This window comes from Hyperolius riggenbachi, chromosome 3 (assembly GCF_040937935.1).
Source record: "Hyperolius riggenbachi isolate aHypRig1 chromosome 3, aHypRig1.pri, whole genome shotgun sequence".
In the NCBI taxonomy this organism is placed as follows: domain Eukaryota; kingdom Metazoa; phylum Chordata; class Amphibia; order Anura; family Hyperoliidae; genus Hyperolius; species Hyperolius riggenbachi.
Window position 1 is genome coordinate 35,030,711 of NC_090648.1, and position 14,774 is coordinate 35,045,484.

General features: G+C 47.8%; 1 protein-coding gene across 2 annotated transcripts in view; it reads left to right on the forward strand.

Moving 5' to 3' along the window:
• DNAH2 (dynein axonemal heavy chain 2) overlaps window positions 1-14,774 on the forward strand; it is a 401,787-nt gene that overhangs the window by 349,256 nt on the left and 37,757 nt on the right. For both annotated transcript variants that reach the window (XM_068273978.1, XM_068273977.1), the window contains exons 72-74: window positions 8,530-8,663; window positions 9,323-9,467; window positions 14,066-14,265. In XM_068273978.1, the coding sequence (XP_068130079.1) occupies window positions 8,530-8,663; window positions 9,323-9,467; window positions 14,066-14,265 (479 nt within the window). The remainder of the gene's footprint in view (window positions 1-8,529; window positions 8,664-9,322; window positions 9,468-14,065; window positions 14,266-14,774) is intronic.

Genomic DNA, 14,774 nt, shown 5'->3' on the forward strand with positions numbered 1-14,774 from the left:
GCCTGGAGAAGATGGTCAAGGACTACATGTCAGATGGCATAGCTGTGTTGAACAATCCATCTGCACCCTTCAACTATTGGGTATCGAAGCTAGACACCTGGCACAAACTGGCAATGTACGCAATAGAGGTGCTGGCTTGCCCGGCAGCCAGCGTTATGTCGGAACGCTGTTTCAGTGCTGCCGGAGGCATCGTCACAGAGCGGCATATCCGCCTCTCCACAGAAAATGCAGACCGTCTGACTCAAATTAAAATGAGTCAATCCTGGAGTGGAAACGACTACGCAACACTCCCGGACCCCAACCAAGTAACATGAACAATGAACATCTGTGATGGGTTAGCGTTTCCGGTCCCTGTTTATTGAACCTCTCATCTGTATTACATTTATGACTGCATGGCGACAAAATGCAAATTGCTATCCGCACGCTTCTTGTCCTCATGCAAGGCCTGGGTTGTTGTGTCTCAAAGCGTGGCCTTCTCCTCCTGCGCCACCCTCCTCCTGTTCCATCACGTGTGCGGCTGCTGGGTTAGCGTTACCGGTCCCTTTTCCTGGAACCTCTTATATGTATTACATTTATGACTGCATGCCGACAAAAAGCATGTTACCTGTGCAAAGAAAACAGACATTTCCCGCATTTAAAAGACAGTTTTCCCTTTGAAACTTTAAAATCGATTTTCTTAAAAAACTATAAGCTCTTTTTGCTAAATTTTCTTTCCTCTTGTACCCACTCCCAATGTGCACATACCCTGTAAATTTGGGGTATGTAGCATGTAAGGAGGCTTTACAAAGCACGAAAGTTCGGGTCCCCATTGACTTCCATTATGTTCGGAGTTCGGCTCGAACACCCGAACATCGCGGCCATGTTCGGCCCGAACCCGAACATCTAGATGTTCGCCCAACACTACACGTGACCCGTTCGGCCAATCACAGCGCTAGCCGAACGTTCGGGTAACGTTCGGCCATGCGCTCTTAGTTCGGCCATATGGCCGAACAGTTTGGCCGAACACCATAAGGTGTTCGGCCGAACTCGAATATCACCCGAACAGGGTGATGTTCTGCAGAACCCGAACAGTAGCGAACATTGTTCGCCCAACACTACTGCCAACCACATTATAAACAAGCATCTGACCCCATTTTCTGTTAGTTTTGACAGCAACTATCCAGTGACTACAGGGATAAATATAAAATATATAAAAATAATTGGTACTTATCCGTTAGCCGGGCGCATCCGGCAGGTGGCGCTAATTACTATTCCCCCTCCAGGCCGACATGGATAGTAGGGAAAGATGTAACTCTGGTGGAGTTTTGTCGCCACCTAGAGGATGCGCCTGGCTAACGGATAAGTACCAAATAATTAAATAGAATAAAATTGGCATAGGTGCCGCCCTCCCCAGCTTACCTCGTGGCACTGGCCTAATTGAAAGCGCGGCTCTGGTGAAGAGTGCTGAGGTTAAGGGTTGTCCTCACCAGCTCTGATTGGCCCAGGAACACTCAAAGCCCAGCAGAATTCTAGGTGCAGGTCACATGACTACTAATTAAACTGGGATTGTCAGACACAAAATCAAATTCCATTTACCCACTGGTCTGTGTTTATTATGTAGTCATGCAGTCTGCATTGCAAGCATTCCAATATAATCATAAATGTTTCAGCTGTAACAAATCTTATATCAGGCAGCCTTGCTCTATTCTGGTACATTGCCGGGGAGAGGGAAGCTTGGTATCTCCCCTCCCACCTTCCTGCTCCTCATTGACTGGCTGAGAGCAGTTCAGTGTGACACGAAGTTGATAAGGGAAATACACCTCACCCCTCTGCAGAAGCTGCTGAAATACATCCATGTTGTGCTCCCATGTGTTTATAAACAAGCTAGAAATGACAGTGTAGTTTCTAAGAGAAAAGAGAAAGGGAGGAGGTGACATCAGGATTGACTTCAGTCAGAGCAGTAAAGATGGACAATGCCTGGAACAGTTTTCTCTTTAGTCTCTATATAAAATTTGCCTAAATCAAAACATGGACAGTGCAATACATATGTTATGTAAGTGGAATAATTATATATCTACTCATATATGTGTTTTTTTTTCCCTGGGGTAGTATGGCTGACACTGCTGCTGAAGAACATAACAAGGCATATGGGCTGCATTATTTTTCCCACATGCTCGCTCTTTGCGGTGGCAGACGTGGCAACACCTGCAGATACTGCGCTTACACTTTAGCAGTCTGAGCCGTGTTATTTCAGAAGTGAGAGCCGCCACCATGTGGCTCCCCAGGATACTGCTGAGTGTATTCCCGCTGAAATGCAAGTGTTTCCTCGCCCGGCTTGGCTCCTGGCACGGCTGGCACGACACCAAGGCAGAGTAATGGGATTTTCCTGGTATTAAAAAAACTTTCTTTTTAAGCTCTTAATGTCCGTTTAATCCCCTTTTCTCTTTTATGTCTAAGCTTGGTCCCATCCAAACCTGACAGCTCCAGCAGGGGGCTCCTCCTCGGCTCAGACACCGGATTTGCTTCATTAGCGTGACTGTTGTCGGCGGAGGGAAATGCAGAGTCACCGGCCTCTCTGTAGTAACAGGCAGGGAGTCTGACGGGGATCTGGGTGCTTTAGCTGAGAATGGGATCAGCTTAATGTAAATAATCATATTATTGTGAATCTGTTGTGTGTATTATTGTACTCACGGACAAAAGGATGTTTAAAGTTTCTTTTTTAATAATTTACTTGTATTATATCTTTTACAAACCTCTCTAAGCCCCCACCTCCAGTCTTAACACCCCTCATACTCACCCTCCAATTTTAGACACCTCCCCCCTCGCAAATCCCAATAAGAATGCCAGGCCCCTACACACATCAGCCTGGGAGTCTGGCTCTTCAGACCACACCCCTGTTTACCTGTCCATGCCTCCCTCAATAGGGACACATTAAAAAGCAGTAGATGTGAGAGGCAAGCCAGCACATCCCTGTCCACACTCTGCATACCACATACCACCATGCCCTGTGGCACTTCTAGGAGAGAGGGTGTGGCTCAGGCTGCTATTAGCCTTCTAGGAGAGAGGGTGTTGCCCAGACTGCTATTGGTCGCCTAGGAGAAAGGGTGTGACCCAGGTTGCCATTAGCCTTCTAGGGGAGAGGGTGTGGCCCAGACTGCCATTTGCCTCCTAGGGGAGATGGTGTGGCCTAGGCCATTAAGCTGCAATGGGAGAGGGTGTGGTTCAGGCTTCCATTAACCTCCTGAGGGAGAGGGTGTGACCAAGACTGCCATAACCCTCCTAAGGGAGCTTGTCTCCTGCTGCCATTCACCTCCTAGGGAAATGGGTGTGACTCTGATTGTCATTAGCCTCCTAGGGGAGAGGGTGTGTCCCAGACTGTCAATAGCCTCCTAGGGGAAATGGTATGGCCCAGACCATTGGTATTAGGCTTCTAGGGGAGAGGGTGTGACCCAGACTGCCATAAGCCTCCTAGAGGACAGTGTTTAGCTTATGCTGCCATTTGCCTCCTAGGGGAGTGGGTGTGGCTCAGGCTCTTACTGCTGTTAGCCTCCTAGGGGAGTGGGTGTGACTCTGACTGCCAATAGCCTCCTAGGGGAGAGGGTGTGGTCCAGACTCCCATTAGCCTAGGGTTGCCAGGTGTCCGGTTTTAGACCGGACAGTCCGGTTTTTGGCCGCTGTGTCCGGTGCAAAAAGGCATGCTAAACCGGACAATTAAGATGTCCGGTTTTATGCCTTTTCCGGCGGCTGTCAGTATTGACAGCCGCCTGTAGCAGGAGGAGAGCAGCGCAGTGGAGGGAAAGCGGTGGGCAGCGGCGGAGAAGGGGGCCATCTCCCCCCCTTCTCTCACCTTAGATGCTTTCCGTCCCTCGCTGTCTCCTCCGATCTGTGTGTGGCTGACTGGCGGTGGCGCTTTGCAGCGGGCGGGACTTACCTTCCGTGTCGCTCCATGCGCCGGCCGGAAGTTCTGGTGCCGCAGCCGCTGCTCTGGTCTGCATCAGACCAGAGTAGTGGCAACTCATCCCGCGCGGCGCCTGCGACGAGACCAGTCACCAGACGGAGGAGACACGGAAGGTAAGTTCCGCCCCTCTGCCAGCCACCGCACACACCGATCGGAGGAGACAGCGAGGGAGGGAGAGGACCCTAAGGTGAGCGAAGGGGGGGGAGATGGCCCCCTTCTTCACCGCTCTCCCTCTTCTCTGCGCTGACTGCTTCCCTCCTGGGGGGGGGGGGGGGGGGGGAGACACACCTGCCTACATATACTGGGCCCATATACACCCTGGCTAAATATACTGGGCCCATATACACCCTGGCTACATATACTGGGCCCATATACACCCTGGCTAAATATACTGGGCCCATATACACCCTGGCTACATATACTGGGCCCATATACACCCTGGCTAAATATACTGGGCCCATATACACCCTGGCTACATATACTGGGCCCATATACACCCTGGCTACATATACTGGGCCCATATACACCCTGGCTACATATACAGGGCCCATATACACCCTGGCTACATATACTGGGCCCATATACACCCTGGCTACATATACTGGGCCCATATACACCCTGGCTACATATACTGGGCCCATATACACCCTGGCTACATATACTGGGCCCATATACACCCTGGCTAAATATACTGGGCCCATATACACCCTGGCTACATATACTGGGCCCATATACACCCTGGCTACATATACTGGGCATATATACCCCCTGACTACATATACTGGGCCCATATACACCCTGGCTACATATACTGGGCCCATATACACCCTGGCTACATATACTGGGCCCATATACACCCTGGCTACATATACTGGGCCCATATACACCCTGGCTACATATACTGGGCCCATATACACCCTGGCTACATATACTGGGCCCATATACACCCTGGCTACATATACTGAGCCCATATACCGCTGGCTATATATACTGGGGACATATTACCCTGCCTACATATACTGGGGACATATACCTCTGGCTACATATACTGGGCACATATATCCCTGGCTACATATACTGGGGACAACTGGCTGTTTGTCATTATGTGCAGTTACTGGTGAAAAGCTGTCTCTTATTATGTGCATTTACTGGTGAAAAGCTGTCTCTTATGTGCATTTACTGGTGAAAAGCTGTCTCTTATGTGCATTTACTGGTGAAAAGCTGTCTCTTATGTGCATTTAGTGGTGAAAAGATGTCTCTTATGTGCATTTAGTGGTGAAAAGATGTCTCTTATGTGCATTTAGTGGTGAAAAGATGTCTCTTATGTGCATTTAGTGGTGAAAAGATGTCTCTTATGTGCATTTAGTGGCGAAAAGCTGTCTCTTATGTGCATTTACTGGTGAAAAGCTGTCTCTTATTATGTGCATTTACTGGTGAAAAGCGGTCTCTTATTATGTGCATTTACTGGTGAAAAGTGGTCTCTTATGTGCATGTACTGGTGAGGACAGTTAGTGACATGGCTATGTACTCTGTAATGTGCTGCAGAAGATGTCAGTGCGATATAAATACTGTAAAAAACATTTTTTAAAAAGCCCATTGCTTAGCCCCACTCTACATAAAAGTGCGCTTCTGACTCCGCCCCTAACTCCACCCCCTGTCCGGTTTTCTCCATCAGCCGACCTGGCAACCCTACATTAGCCTCCTAGACTAGAGGAAATGGTGTGGTCCAGACTGCCATTAACCTCCTAGGGAGAGGGTGTGGCCTAGACTGCCTTCAGCCTCCCAGGAGAGAGGGCATGGCCCAGACTGCCGTTGGCCTCCTAGAGCCATGGCATAGCAATGCATTTTTGAACAATGATAGGGAGAGAGCCTGGAAGTCAATGCTGTACATCGGCATCCCTTTTGATAATAATCATTAATTTACCTGATACTGATTAATATAAAAAATAGGAGAACTCATTTATGTTATATTTAGGGGTAAGTTTGATTTAAAAAAAAAAATGTGGATTATGGCAGCTTGCATAAACTGTGGTTGGTGTGATGCAAGTGTCTGTGGCTTGCATGCAAACTTAAAGGGAATTTTAAGTCAGGTGAAATGCAGTTTTACTTACCTGGGACCTCTACCACCCCCCTGCAGTCAGTCTGTGCCAGCACCGGTACTCTAGGATCCTCCGGTCCCCCGCCGTGGCTCAGTTTCGGTTGGTTGAACCTGTCGCCAGCCGCTGCGACCTTCTCGATGGCGCTCCTGTCGCCGGGAGCTTCCTGAGCATGTGCAGTACGAGAAAATCTCTACCGTGCCTGCGCAGGAAGCTCCTGGAGATGGGAGCGGGAACGAGGACGCATGTGGCCAGGGCCGTGCAGGCGCAGTGGCTGGCGACAGGTTCAACCAAACGAAACCAAAACTGAACCACGGCGGGGGACCGGAGGATCCTAGAGTACCGGCGCTGGCACAGGCCGACTGCAGAGGGTCAGTAGAAGTCCCAGGTAAGTAAAACTGCATTTTTTTCACATGATTTAAAATTCCCTTTAAGTTTGCAGAAATGCCACTTTTCCATATCCGACACCTAATGATGGTGCAATTTAAACAGATGTTTGCCTTCTTAAAACAGAAGGTCTTTGTGATAATTCAGGTTAGAGTGAGCTCTGAGGTGTCCCACAATGCATCACTGCTGCGTATGCAAATCATCCCTTGTTGTCCCTGTAAGCTAGCCACACCTCCAGAACCGCTGGAATGCATTGATGTGTCAGCTTGTAATTCGTACAGAGCCGTAATAATCCAGCATGCATACAGACTGCTTCAGATTGTTTGATCCTCATCAGTGCATGGCATGGATTAATGGGGCTCTATGGAATAGGGCTTGTAACACCGAGAGGTACAGATTGCCCAGCAAGCTTACGGTGAACCAGAACGCCTAGGAGTGTGTAAGGGGCTGAAAGATATCAAAATGATGGTGACAGAGATCCCCCTCTTCACTGTACCGCAGCATCATCAATGACTGAAGATGTAATTTTCGGTTTGGCTTTTTGATCTACAGTTACTGGCATCAGCCGGGGATGACACAATCGGAAACCTAATAATAATTATTAGCCTGACAGGTTGATTAGTGATAGGCTGACAAATGATAAATCTCATCGGCAAGAAGAAAGAGGATTTTCTTGTATTTCTCATATTCGTGCTGCGGTGTCTCCTGCTGCACCCTGCTGGTGGAATTTGGAATTGCAGTAGGGAAACTAATGTACCTGAGTCACTTCTACCAAAACTGAGGCAGTTCTCTGCATTTAGCCAGGTGTTGTGAGCTGCAGCTTTTCTGTAGTGATGAAGAAGAGAAAGAGGAGACTGAAAGAGAGGATGAGGACCCTGTCTTAACACATCAGCAGCTTCAATAGAGTTATCTCGTGTGAGATAAGTGCCCTGCTTTTGACCTCAGTCAGTAGAACCTGTGCTGTAAATTCTTGGAATGCTTTGATCTCTCTCCACTAGCAGAAAATGCAGAAACTGAAAGCAGAAGGTGTCTGCTATTGTCTCACACTGCCCCCTAGTGACAAGTGGCCATAAATACACAGTACAGCAATGTAACAAAGAAGAAATAAAAAATAATATGCTAAAATATATTGGCCTGGAGGACTTGCAAGCCACTAAAGTTGCTGCTAAAGGGCTTAGGTAAATGTTAGGCCCATTCACACTGCAGGAGAAAAACAGGAAAATGTGAAATTGGGCGGTGAAGGCATCCTATGTTATTATTAGGATATGTTCACACTGTCAGTCGGAAAGTGAACGCAATGTGCAGGGTCTGGACCGAAAATGCAAAATACAGACTGGCTGCATTTTTCCACAACCGTATCGTGCCACAAACGCCACAAATCGGACACAATGGAAGCCTATGGGAATGAACAGTCGCACTAGGCTGGCCGCTACATGCAGAACGCTAACTCCCCTGTCCCATGGAATTGTTCCACCGCTGCTGGCCCCCGCCGTTTCGGCCGAAGCAGATCAGAGCTGTACAGAAGCATGGAGCACCCCATCGGTTTGCAAAACACCAATGAGAATCCTGCTTCAACTGGGAAAATTCTCACTGGTTCTTGGTGGGCCAATAAGAATCCTCCCTGTTGCTAGGTAGGATTCCTGTTGATTTTTTACAATCCATGCTTCTGCCAGGCTCTGGCAGATTTCAGGACGAGCGGCGGATGGTACAGGGGATGAAGCGGATGGGTGGTGAGCTGAATAAAGCAAATGCAAAACGGCAGGTATGTGAACAACGGGATGCAAGCGCCAGTGCATCCTGAGTAATGCGCTTACTGTATCCGCTGTGTTCGCGTCAGATGGTGAAGCGGGCCGCTTACTGCTGTATTCAGTTGGAAGGATGTTGATAGCTGTAGAAGGATCATCCCTTTCCTCTGCATAGAAAATAAGGGCTATTCAGCAGAAGTAGAGCAGGGTGTATGTACAGCACTCAGTGTTCAATCTGTCACCTGAAATGATCACTTACATTTATTGAGCATTTGTAAAGGGCTGCCTAGCTGTTTGGAAAGGGATTAAAGGCCATTTTACACACCTGCTTCGTATGTAACGTGTGGGCCTCTTTATGCTGCAGGGCCTGGAAGCTCAGCTACTGGGCAGCGTGGTGAGGAAGGAGCGGCCGGAGCTGGAGGAACAGAAGCAGTCATTGGTGTTGAACATCGCCGCTGGGAAGCGCAAGCTGCAGGAGCTGGAGGATGAGATTCTCAGGTGAGCGTCCCCATACAGTGCGGTGATTATTCCTTCTGTGTGATGGAGGATGCAGAGGATGGAAGCTGTGCACCACTAGGGGCAGGGCTGGATTTGAGACAAGGCCACAAGGGCCATAGCCTACAGCACCAGGAAGCAAGGGGCGGGCAGCAGGCTGGCACACTAAGGAGCTCAAACGTAAACTGCAGCAGTCACAATCCCAGTCTGCAGCCTCCCTGCTTCCACAGGGACGAGCAGTGGAGCACTGGTCCTGTGCTCCCCCATCCTATGCTGTGCTTCCCCCCAATACAGCACAGAATGGGGGAGGATGGGGAGTACACAGGATGGGAGGAGCACAAGACAGGACCAGGGGAACAAACAGGACGGGGCGGTTGGGGTGGGGGGGCTTTGGTGGCAGTGGGCCTTGGGTGGTAAAGTGTCCATATCAAGCCCTGCCTAGGAGGCCAGGGGCTGCGGCGTGGGAGGAAAATGGTCCACACTGAAATCGGGGAGGTGCATGACCGCAGAACATGCTACCTGTGCGGTTATATATCTGGATGGTTGTCAGACATGCAGAGAGAGGCAACGTTACACATCCCTGGCTCTGTATGGGTGTATTGATTGATGCATTGGGTGCATACTGATACCTATTGATTGTGAGGGGTGTGGCGGTTTTGCAGACTCCTGAACGAGGCAACGGGATCGCTGCTGGATGACGTGCAGCTGGCCAACACTCTGCAGACTTCAAAGGTGACGGCGACCGAAGTGAGCGAACAGCTGGAGAGCAGCGAGGAGACCGAAGAGAAGATTGACCTGGCCAGAGAGGTGACCAATGACTGCAGATATGTACAAGCAGCCTATTCACCCTGTACCACTGTCCTATAGTCTGCTATGTACCACTGTCCTATAGTCTGCTATGTACAACTGTCCTATAGTCTGCCATGTACCACTGTCCTATAGTCTGCCATGTACCACTGCCCTATAATCCACTCTGTACCACTGTCCTATAATCCACCCTGTACCACTGCCCTATAATCCACCCTGTACCACTGTCCTATAATCCACCCTGTACCACTGCCCTATAATCCACCCTGTACCACTGCCCTATAATCCACCCTATACCACTGCCCTGTAATCCACCCTGATCCACTGTCCTGTAGTCTGCCATATATCACCATTCTGTAATCCACCATATAACATTGTTCTGTAATCCAGTCAGGATCTCTGTCCTACTGTCCTATTATCCAACCTATACCACCATTCCGTAATCCCCCATATACCACCATTCTGTAATCCACCATATATCACTTTCCTATACTCCACCATATACTACTGTCCTATAGTCTGCTATGTACCACTGTCCTATAGTCTGTCATGTACCACTGTCCTATAGTCTGCCATGTACCACTGTCCTATAATTCACCATATACCACCATTCTGTAATCCACCATATACTAATGTCCTGTAATCCATTTTATACCACTGTCCTGTAATTGACCCTGTACCACTGTCCTATAGTCTGCTATGTACCACTGTCCTAAATCTGCTTTGTACCACTGTCTTAAAGTCCGCAATGTACCACTGTCCTTTAATCTGCTATGTACCACTGTCCTATAGTCTGCTATACACCACTGTCCTTTAATCCACCCTGTACCACTGTCCTATAGTCTGCTATACACCACTGTCCTATAATCCACCCTGTACCACTGTCCTATAGTTTGCTATGTACCACTGTTCTATAATCCACCCCGTACCACTGTCATATAATCGACCCTGTACCACTGTCCTATAGTCTGCTATGTGCCACTGTCCTATAATCCACCCTGTACCACTGTCCTGTTAGTCTGCTATGTACCACTGTCCTATAGTTTGCTATACACCACTGTCCTATAATCCACCCTGTACCACTGTCCTATAGTCTGCTATACACCACTGTCCTATACTCCACCCTGTACCACTGTCCTATAGTTTGCTATGTACCACTGTTCTATAATCCACCCTGTACCACTGTCATATAATCGACCCTGTACCACTGTCCTATAGTCTGCTATGTGCCACTGTCCTATAGTCGGCTATACACCACTGTCCTATAATCCACCCTGTACCACTGTCCTAGAGTCTGCTATGTACCACTGTCCTATAATCCACCCTGTACCACTGTCCTATAATCCGCCCTGTACCACTGTCCTATAGTCTTCTATGTACCACTGTCCTATAATCCACCCTGTACCACTGTCCTATAATCCACCCTGTACCACGGTCCTATGGTCTGCTATGTACCACTGTCCTATAGTCTGCTATACACCGCTGTCCTATAATCCACCCTGTACCACTGTCCTATAGTCTGCTATGTACCACTGTCCTATAATCCACCCTGCACCACTGTCCTATAATCCACCCTGTACCACTGTCCTATAATCCACCCTGTACCACTGTCTATGGTCTGCTATGTACCACTGTCCTATAGTCTGCTATACACCACTGTCCTATAATCCACCCTGTACCACTGTCCTATAATCCACCCTGTACCACTGTCCTATAATCCACCCTGTACCACTGTCCTATAGTTTGCTATGTACCACTGTCCTATAATCCACCCTGTACCACTGTCCGATAGTCTGCTATGTACCACTGTCCTATAGTCTGCTATACACCACTGTCCTATAATCCACCCTGTACCACTGTCCTATAGTCTGCTATGTACCACTGTCCTATAATCCACCCTGTACCGCTGTCCTATAATCCGCCCTGTACCACTGTCCTATAGTCTGCTATGTACCACTGTCCTATAATCCACCCTGTACCACTGTCCTATAATCCACCCTGTACCACTGTCCTATGGTCTGCTATGTACCACTGTCCTATAGTCTGCTATACACCACTGTCCTATAATCCACCCTGCACCACTGTCCTATAATCCACCCTGTACCACTGTCCTATAGTCTGCTATGTACCACTGTCCTATAGTCTGCTATACACCACTGTCCTATAATCCACCCTGCACCACTGTCCTATAATCCACCCTGTACCACTGTCCTATAGTCTGCTATGTACCACTGTCCTATAGTCTGCTATACACCACTGTTTTATAATCCATCCTGTACCACTGTCCTATAATCCACCCTGTACCACTGTCCTATTGTCCTATAGTCTGCTATACACCACTGTCCTATAATCCACCCTGTACCGCTATCCTATAATCCACCCTGTACCACTGTCCTATAGTCTGCTATGTACCACTGTCCTATAAACCACCCTGTACCACTGTCCTATAATCCACCCTGTACCACTGTCCTATAGTCTGCTATGTACCACTGTCCTATAGTCTGCTATACACCATTGTCCTATAATCCACCCTGTACCACTGTCCTATAGTCTGCTATGTACCACGGTCTTATAATCCACCCTGTACCGCTGTCCTATAATTCGCCCTGTACCACTGTCCTATAGTCTGCTATGTACCGCTGTCCTATAATCCGCCCTGTACCACTGTCCTATAGTTTGCTATGTACCACTGTCCTATAATCGACCCTGTACCACTCTCCTATAGCCTGCTATGTACCACTGTCCTTTAATCTGCTATGTACCACTGTCCTATAATCGACCCTGTACCACTCTCCTATAGTCTGCTATGTACCACTGTCCAATAGTCTGCTATACACCACTGTCCTATAATCCACCCTGTACCACTGTCCTATAATCCACCCTGTACCACTGTCCTATAATCCACCCTGTACCACTGTCCTATAGTCTGCTATGTACCACGGTTTTATAATCCACCCTGTACCACTGTCCTATAGTCTGCTATACACCACTGTCCTATAATCCACCCTGTACCACTGTCCTATAGTCTGCTATGTACCACTGTCCTATAATCCACCCTGTACCACTGCCCTATAGTCTGCTATACACCACTGTCCTATAATCCACCCTGTACCACTGTCCTATAGTCTGCTATACACCACTGTCCTATAATCCGCTATTATTATTATTATTATTATTATTATTGATTTATACCACTGTCCTATAGTCTGCTATGTACCACTGTCCTATAATCTGCTATACACCACTGTCCTTTAATCCGCTATGTACCACTGTCCTACCTCCCAACATTTTAAAATAAGAAAAAGGGACACTTAAGCCACTCCCCATGCCACACCTCTAACCAGGCCCTCGACACACCCCTAGTCACGCATACCATAAAGATTATATAAGAAAAAATATGTTCTATTATTCAAACCACACTGGTCTTTTATTTCCTGGTTTATTTCCCTTCATATTAACATTCGGAAATAAGAAATATATCCATTTAAAGGCTGGGAATTAAGTTTAGTGTCAATTAAACACATTTTTCTGTAGAAAAATACATATATTTACACAGATCTGTACATCAGTCCTGAACGAGGGACAGATGAGGAAGAAAGAGGCAGGGTTCCCAAAGAGGGTCTGTCCCTCCAAAAAAGGGACAGTTTGGAGCTATGGTCCTATAGTCTGATTTGGAGCACTGACCTATAGTCTGCCAGGTACCACTGTACTATAATCCAGGCAGTACTACTGTCCTATAATGCACCTTGTACCACTGTCCTATAATCCAGGCAGTACTACTGTCCTATAATGCACCCTGTACCACTGTCCTATAATGCACCCTGTACCACTGTCCTATAATGCTCCCTGTACCACTGTCCTATAATGCACCCTGTACCACTGTCCTGCCACCATTCGGTTTTTGCATGGATCAGTTTTCCATCCGTGCCTGTGTGCACTGGGCCTTAGTAGAAAACTTGGAGAAAAAGTGAATTGAACGAGGGCCACAGAGTGTTACTGGCAGACCTTATTTAATTAATTTTGTCTCCCAGGTGATAATTTCACATTTTTGGCAATAAAATGTCTTTTAAATCTGAATTGTCAGCCATAACATCAAATTTACCCACTACTCTGTATTTATTAGGTAGTCTACATACAGTCTGCATTGCAAGCATTCCGATATAATCATAAACGTGTCTGCTGTAATGAATCTTATCTCAGTCAGCCTGGCTCTATTCTGGCACATTGCACAGTAGGGGGAAGCGTGTTATCTCCCCTCCCACATTCTTGCTCCTCACTGATTGGCTGAGTGCAGTTCAGTGTGACAGGAGGCTGAGAAGGGAAATACACCTCACCCCTCTGCAGAAGCTGCTGAAATATGATCTATGCTGTGCTCACATGTGCTTACAAAGCAAGCTAGATATGACAGTGCAGATTTTAGTACAGAGCTCAGTGAAGAGGATGGCTGGCAATGCTCACACCATTTCAGGCAGGAGTAAAACAGAGTACTCATTTTAAACAATACGTGAATTGAACAAGTGTATCCATGTGGCAGATCTGTGTGGTGCTGTTCAGCATGTCTCCTCTCATCATCCTCATCCCGTCTCCTCTCCTCACAGGCGTACCGTCCTTGTGCCCAGCGAGCATCGCTCCTCTTCTTTGTCCTGAATGACCTTGGCAGGATTGACCCCATGTACCAGTTCTCTCTGGACTCCTACATCGATCTCTTCCACCTCAGCATCGACAAGAGCAAACGCAGCACCAATCTGGAGGAGAGGATCACCAACCTCAACGAGTACCACACCTACGCCGTCTACAGGTACCGGGTTACTGGGCTGAGTACTTCCTGTGGTGCAGACCAACACGACCACGGCCTGTGACAGCTCTGTCCGTGCCCCACCCCCTTACAGTCACTGCGCACAGACCCTGCTTTTAAAGAGAAACTCCGACCAAGAATTGAACTTTATCCCAATCAGTAGCTGATATCCCCTTTTACATGAGAAATCTATTCCTTTTCACAAACAGACCATCAGGGGGCGCTGTATGATATTGATATTGTGGTGAAACCCCTCCCACAAGAAACTCTGAGGAACGCGGTACTCCTGGCAGTTTCCTGTCTGTGAACCTTGTTGCATTGTGGGAAATAGCTATTTACAGCTGTTTCCAACTGCCAAAAAAGCATGCAGCAGCTACATCACCTGCCAGCAGTAAAAATGTCACCATGTGATAAATGTCAGAATGTAAATCAGGGATTTAAATGATTGTACAATGGGCAAACACTAACTAAATCATTTATACATAATTATTGTAAAAATGAAGCACTTTTTT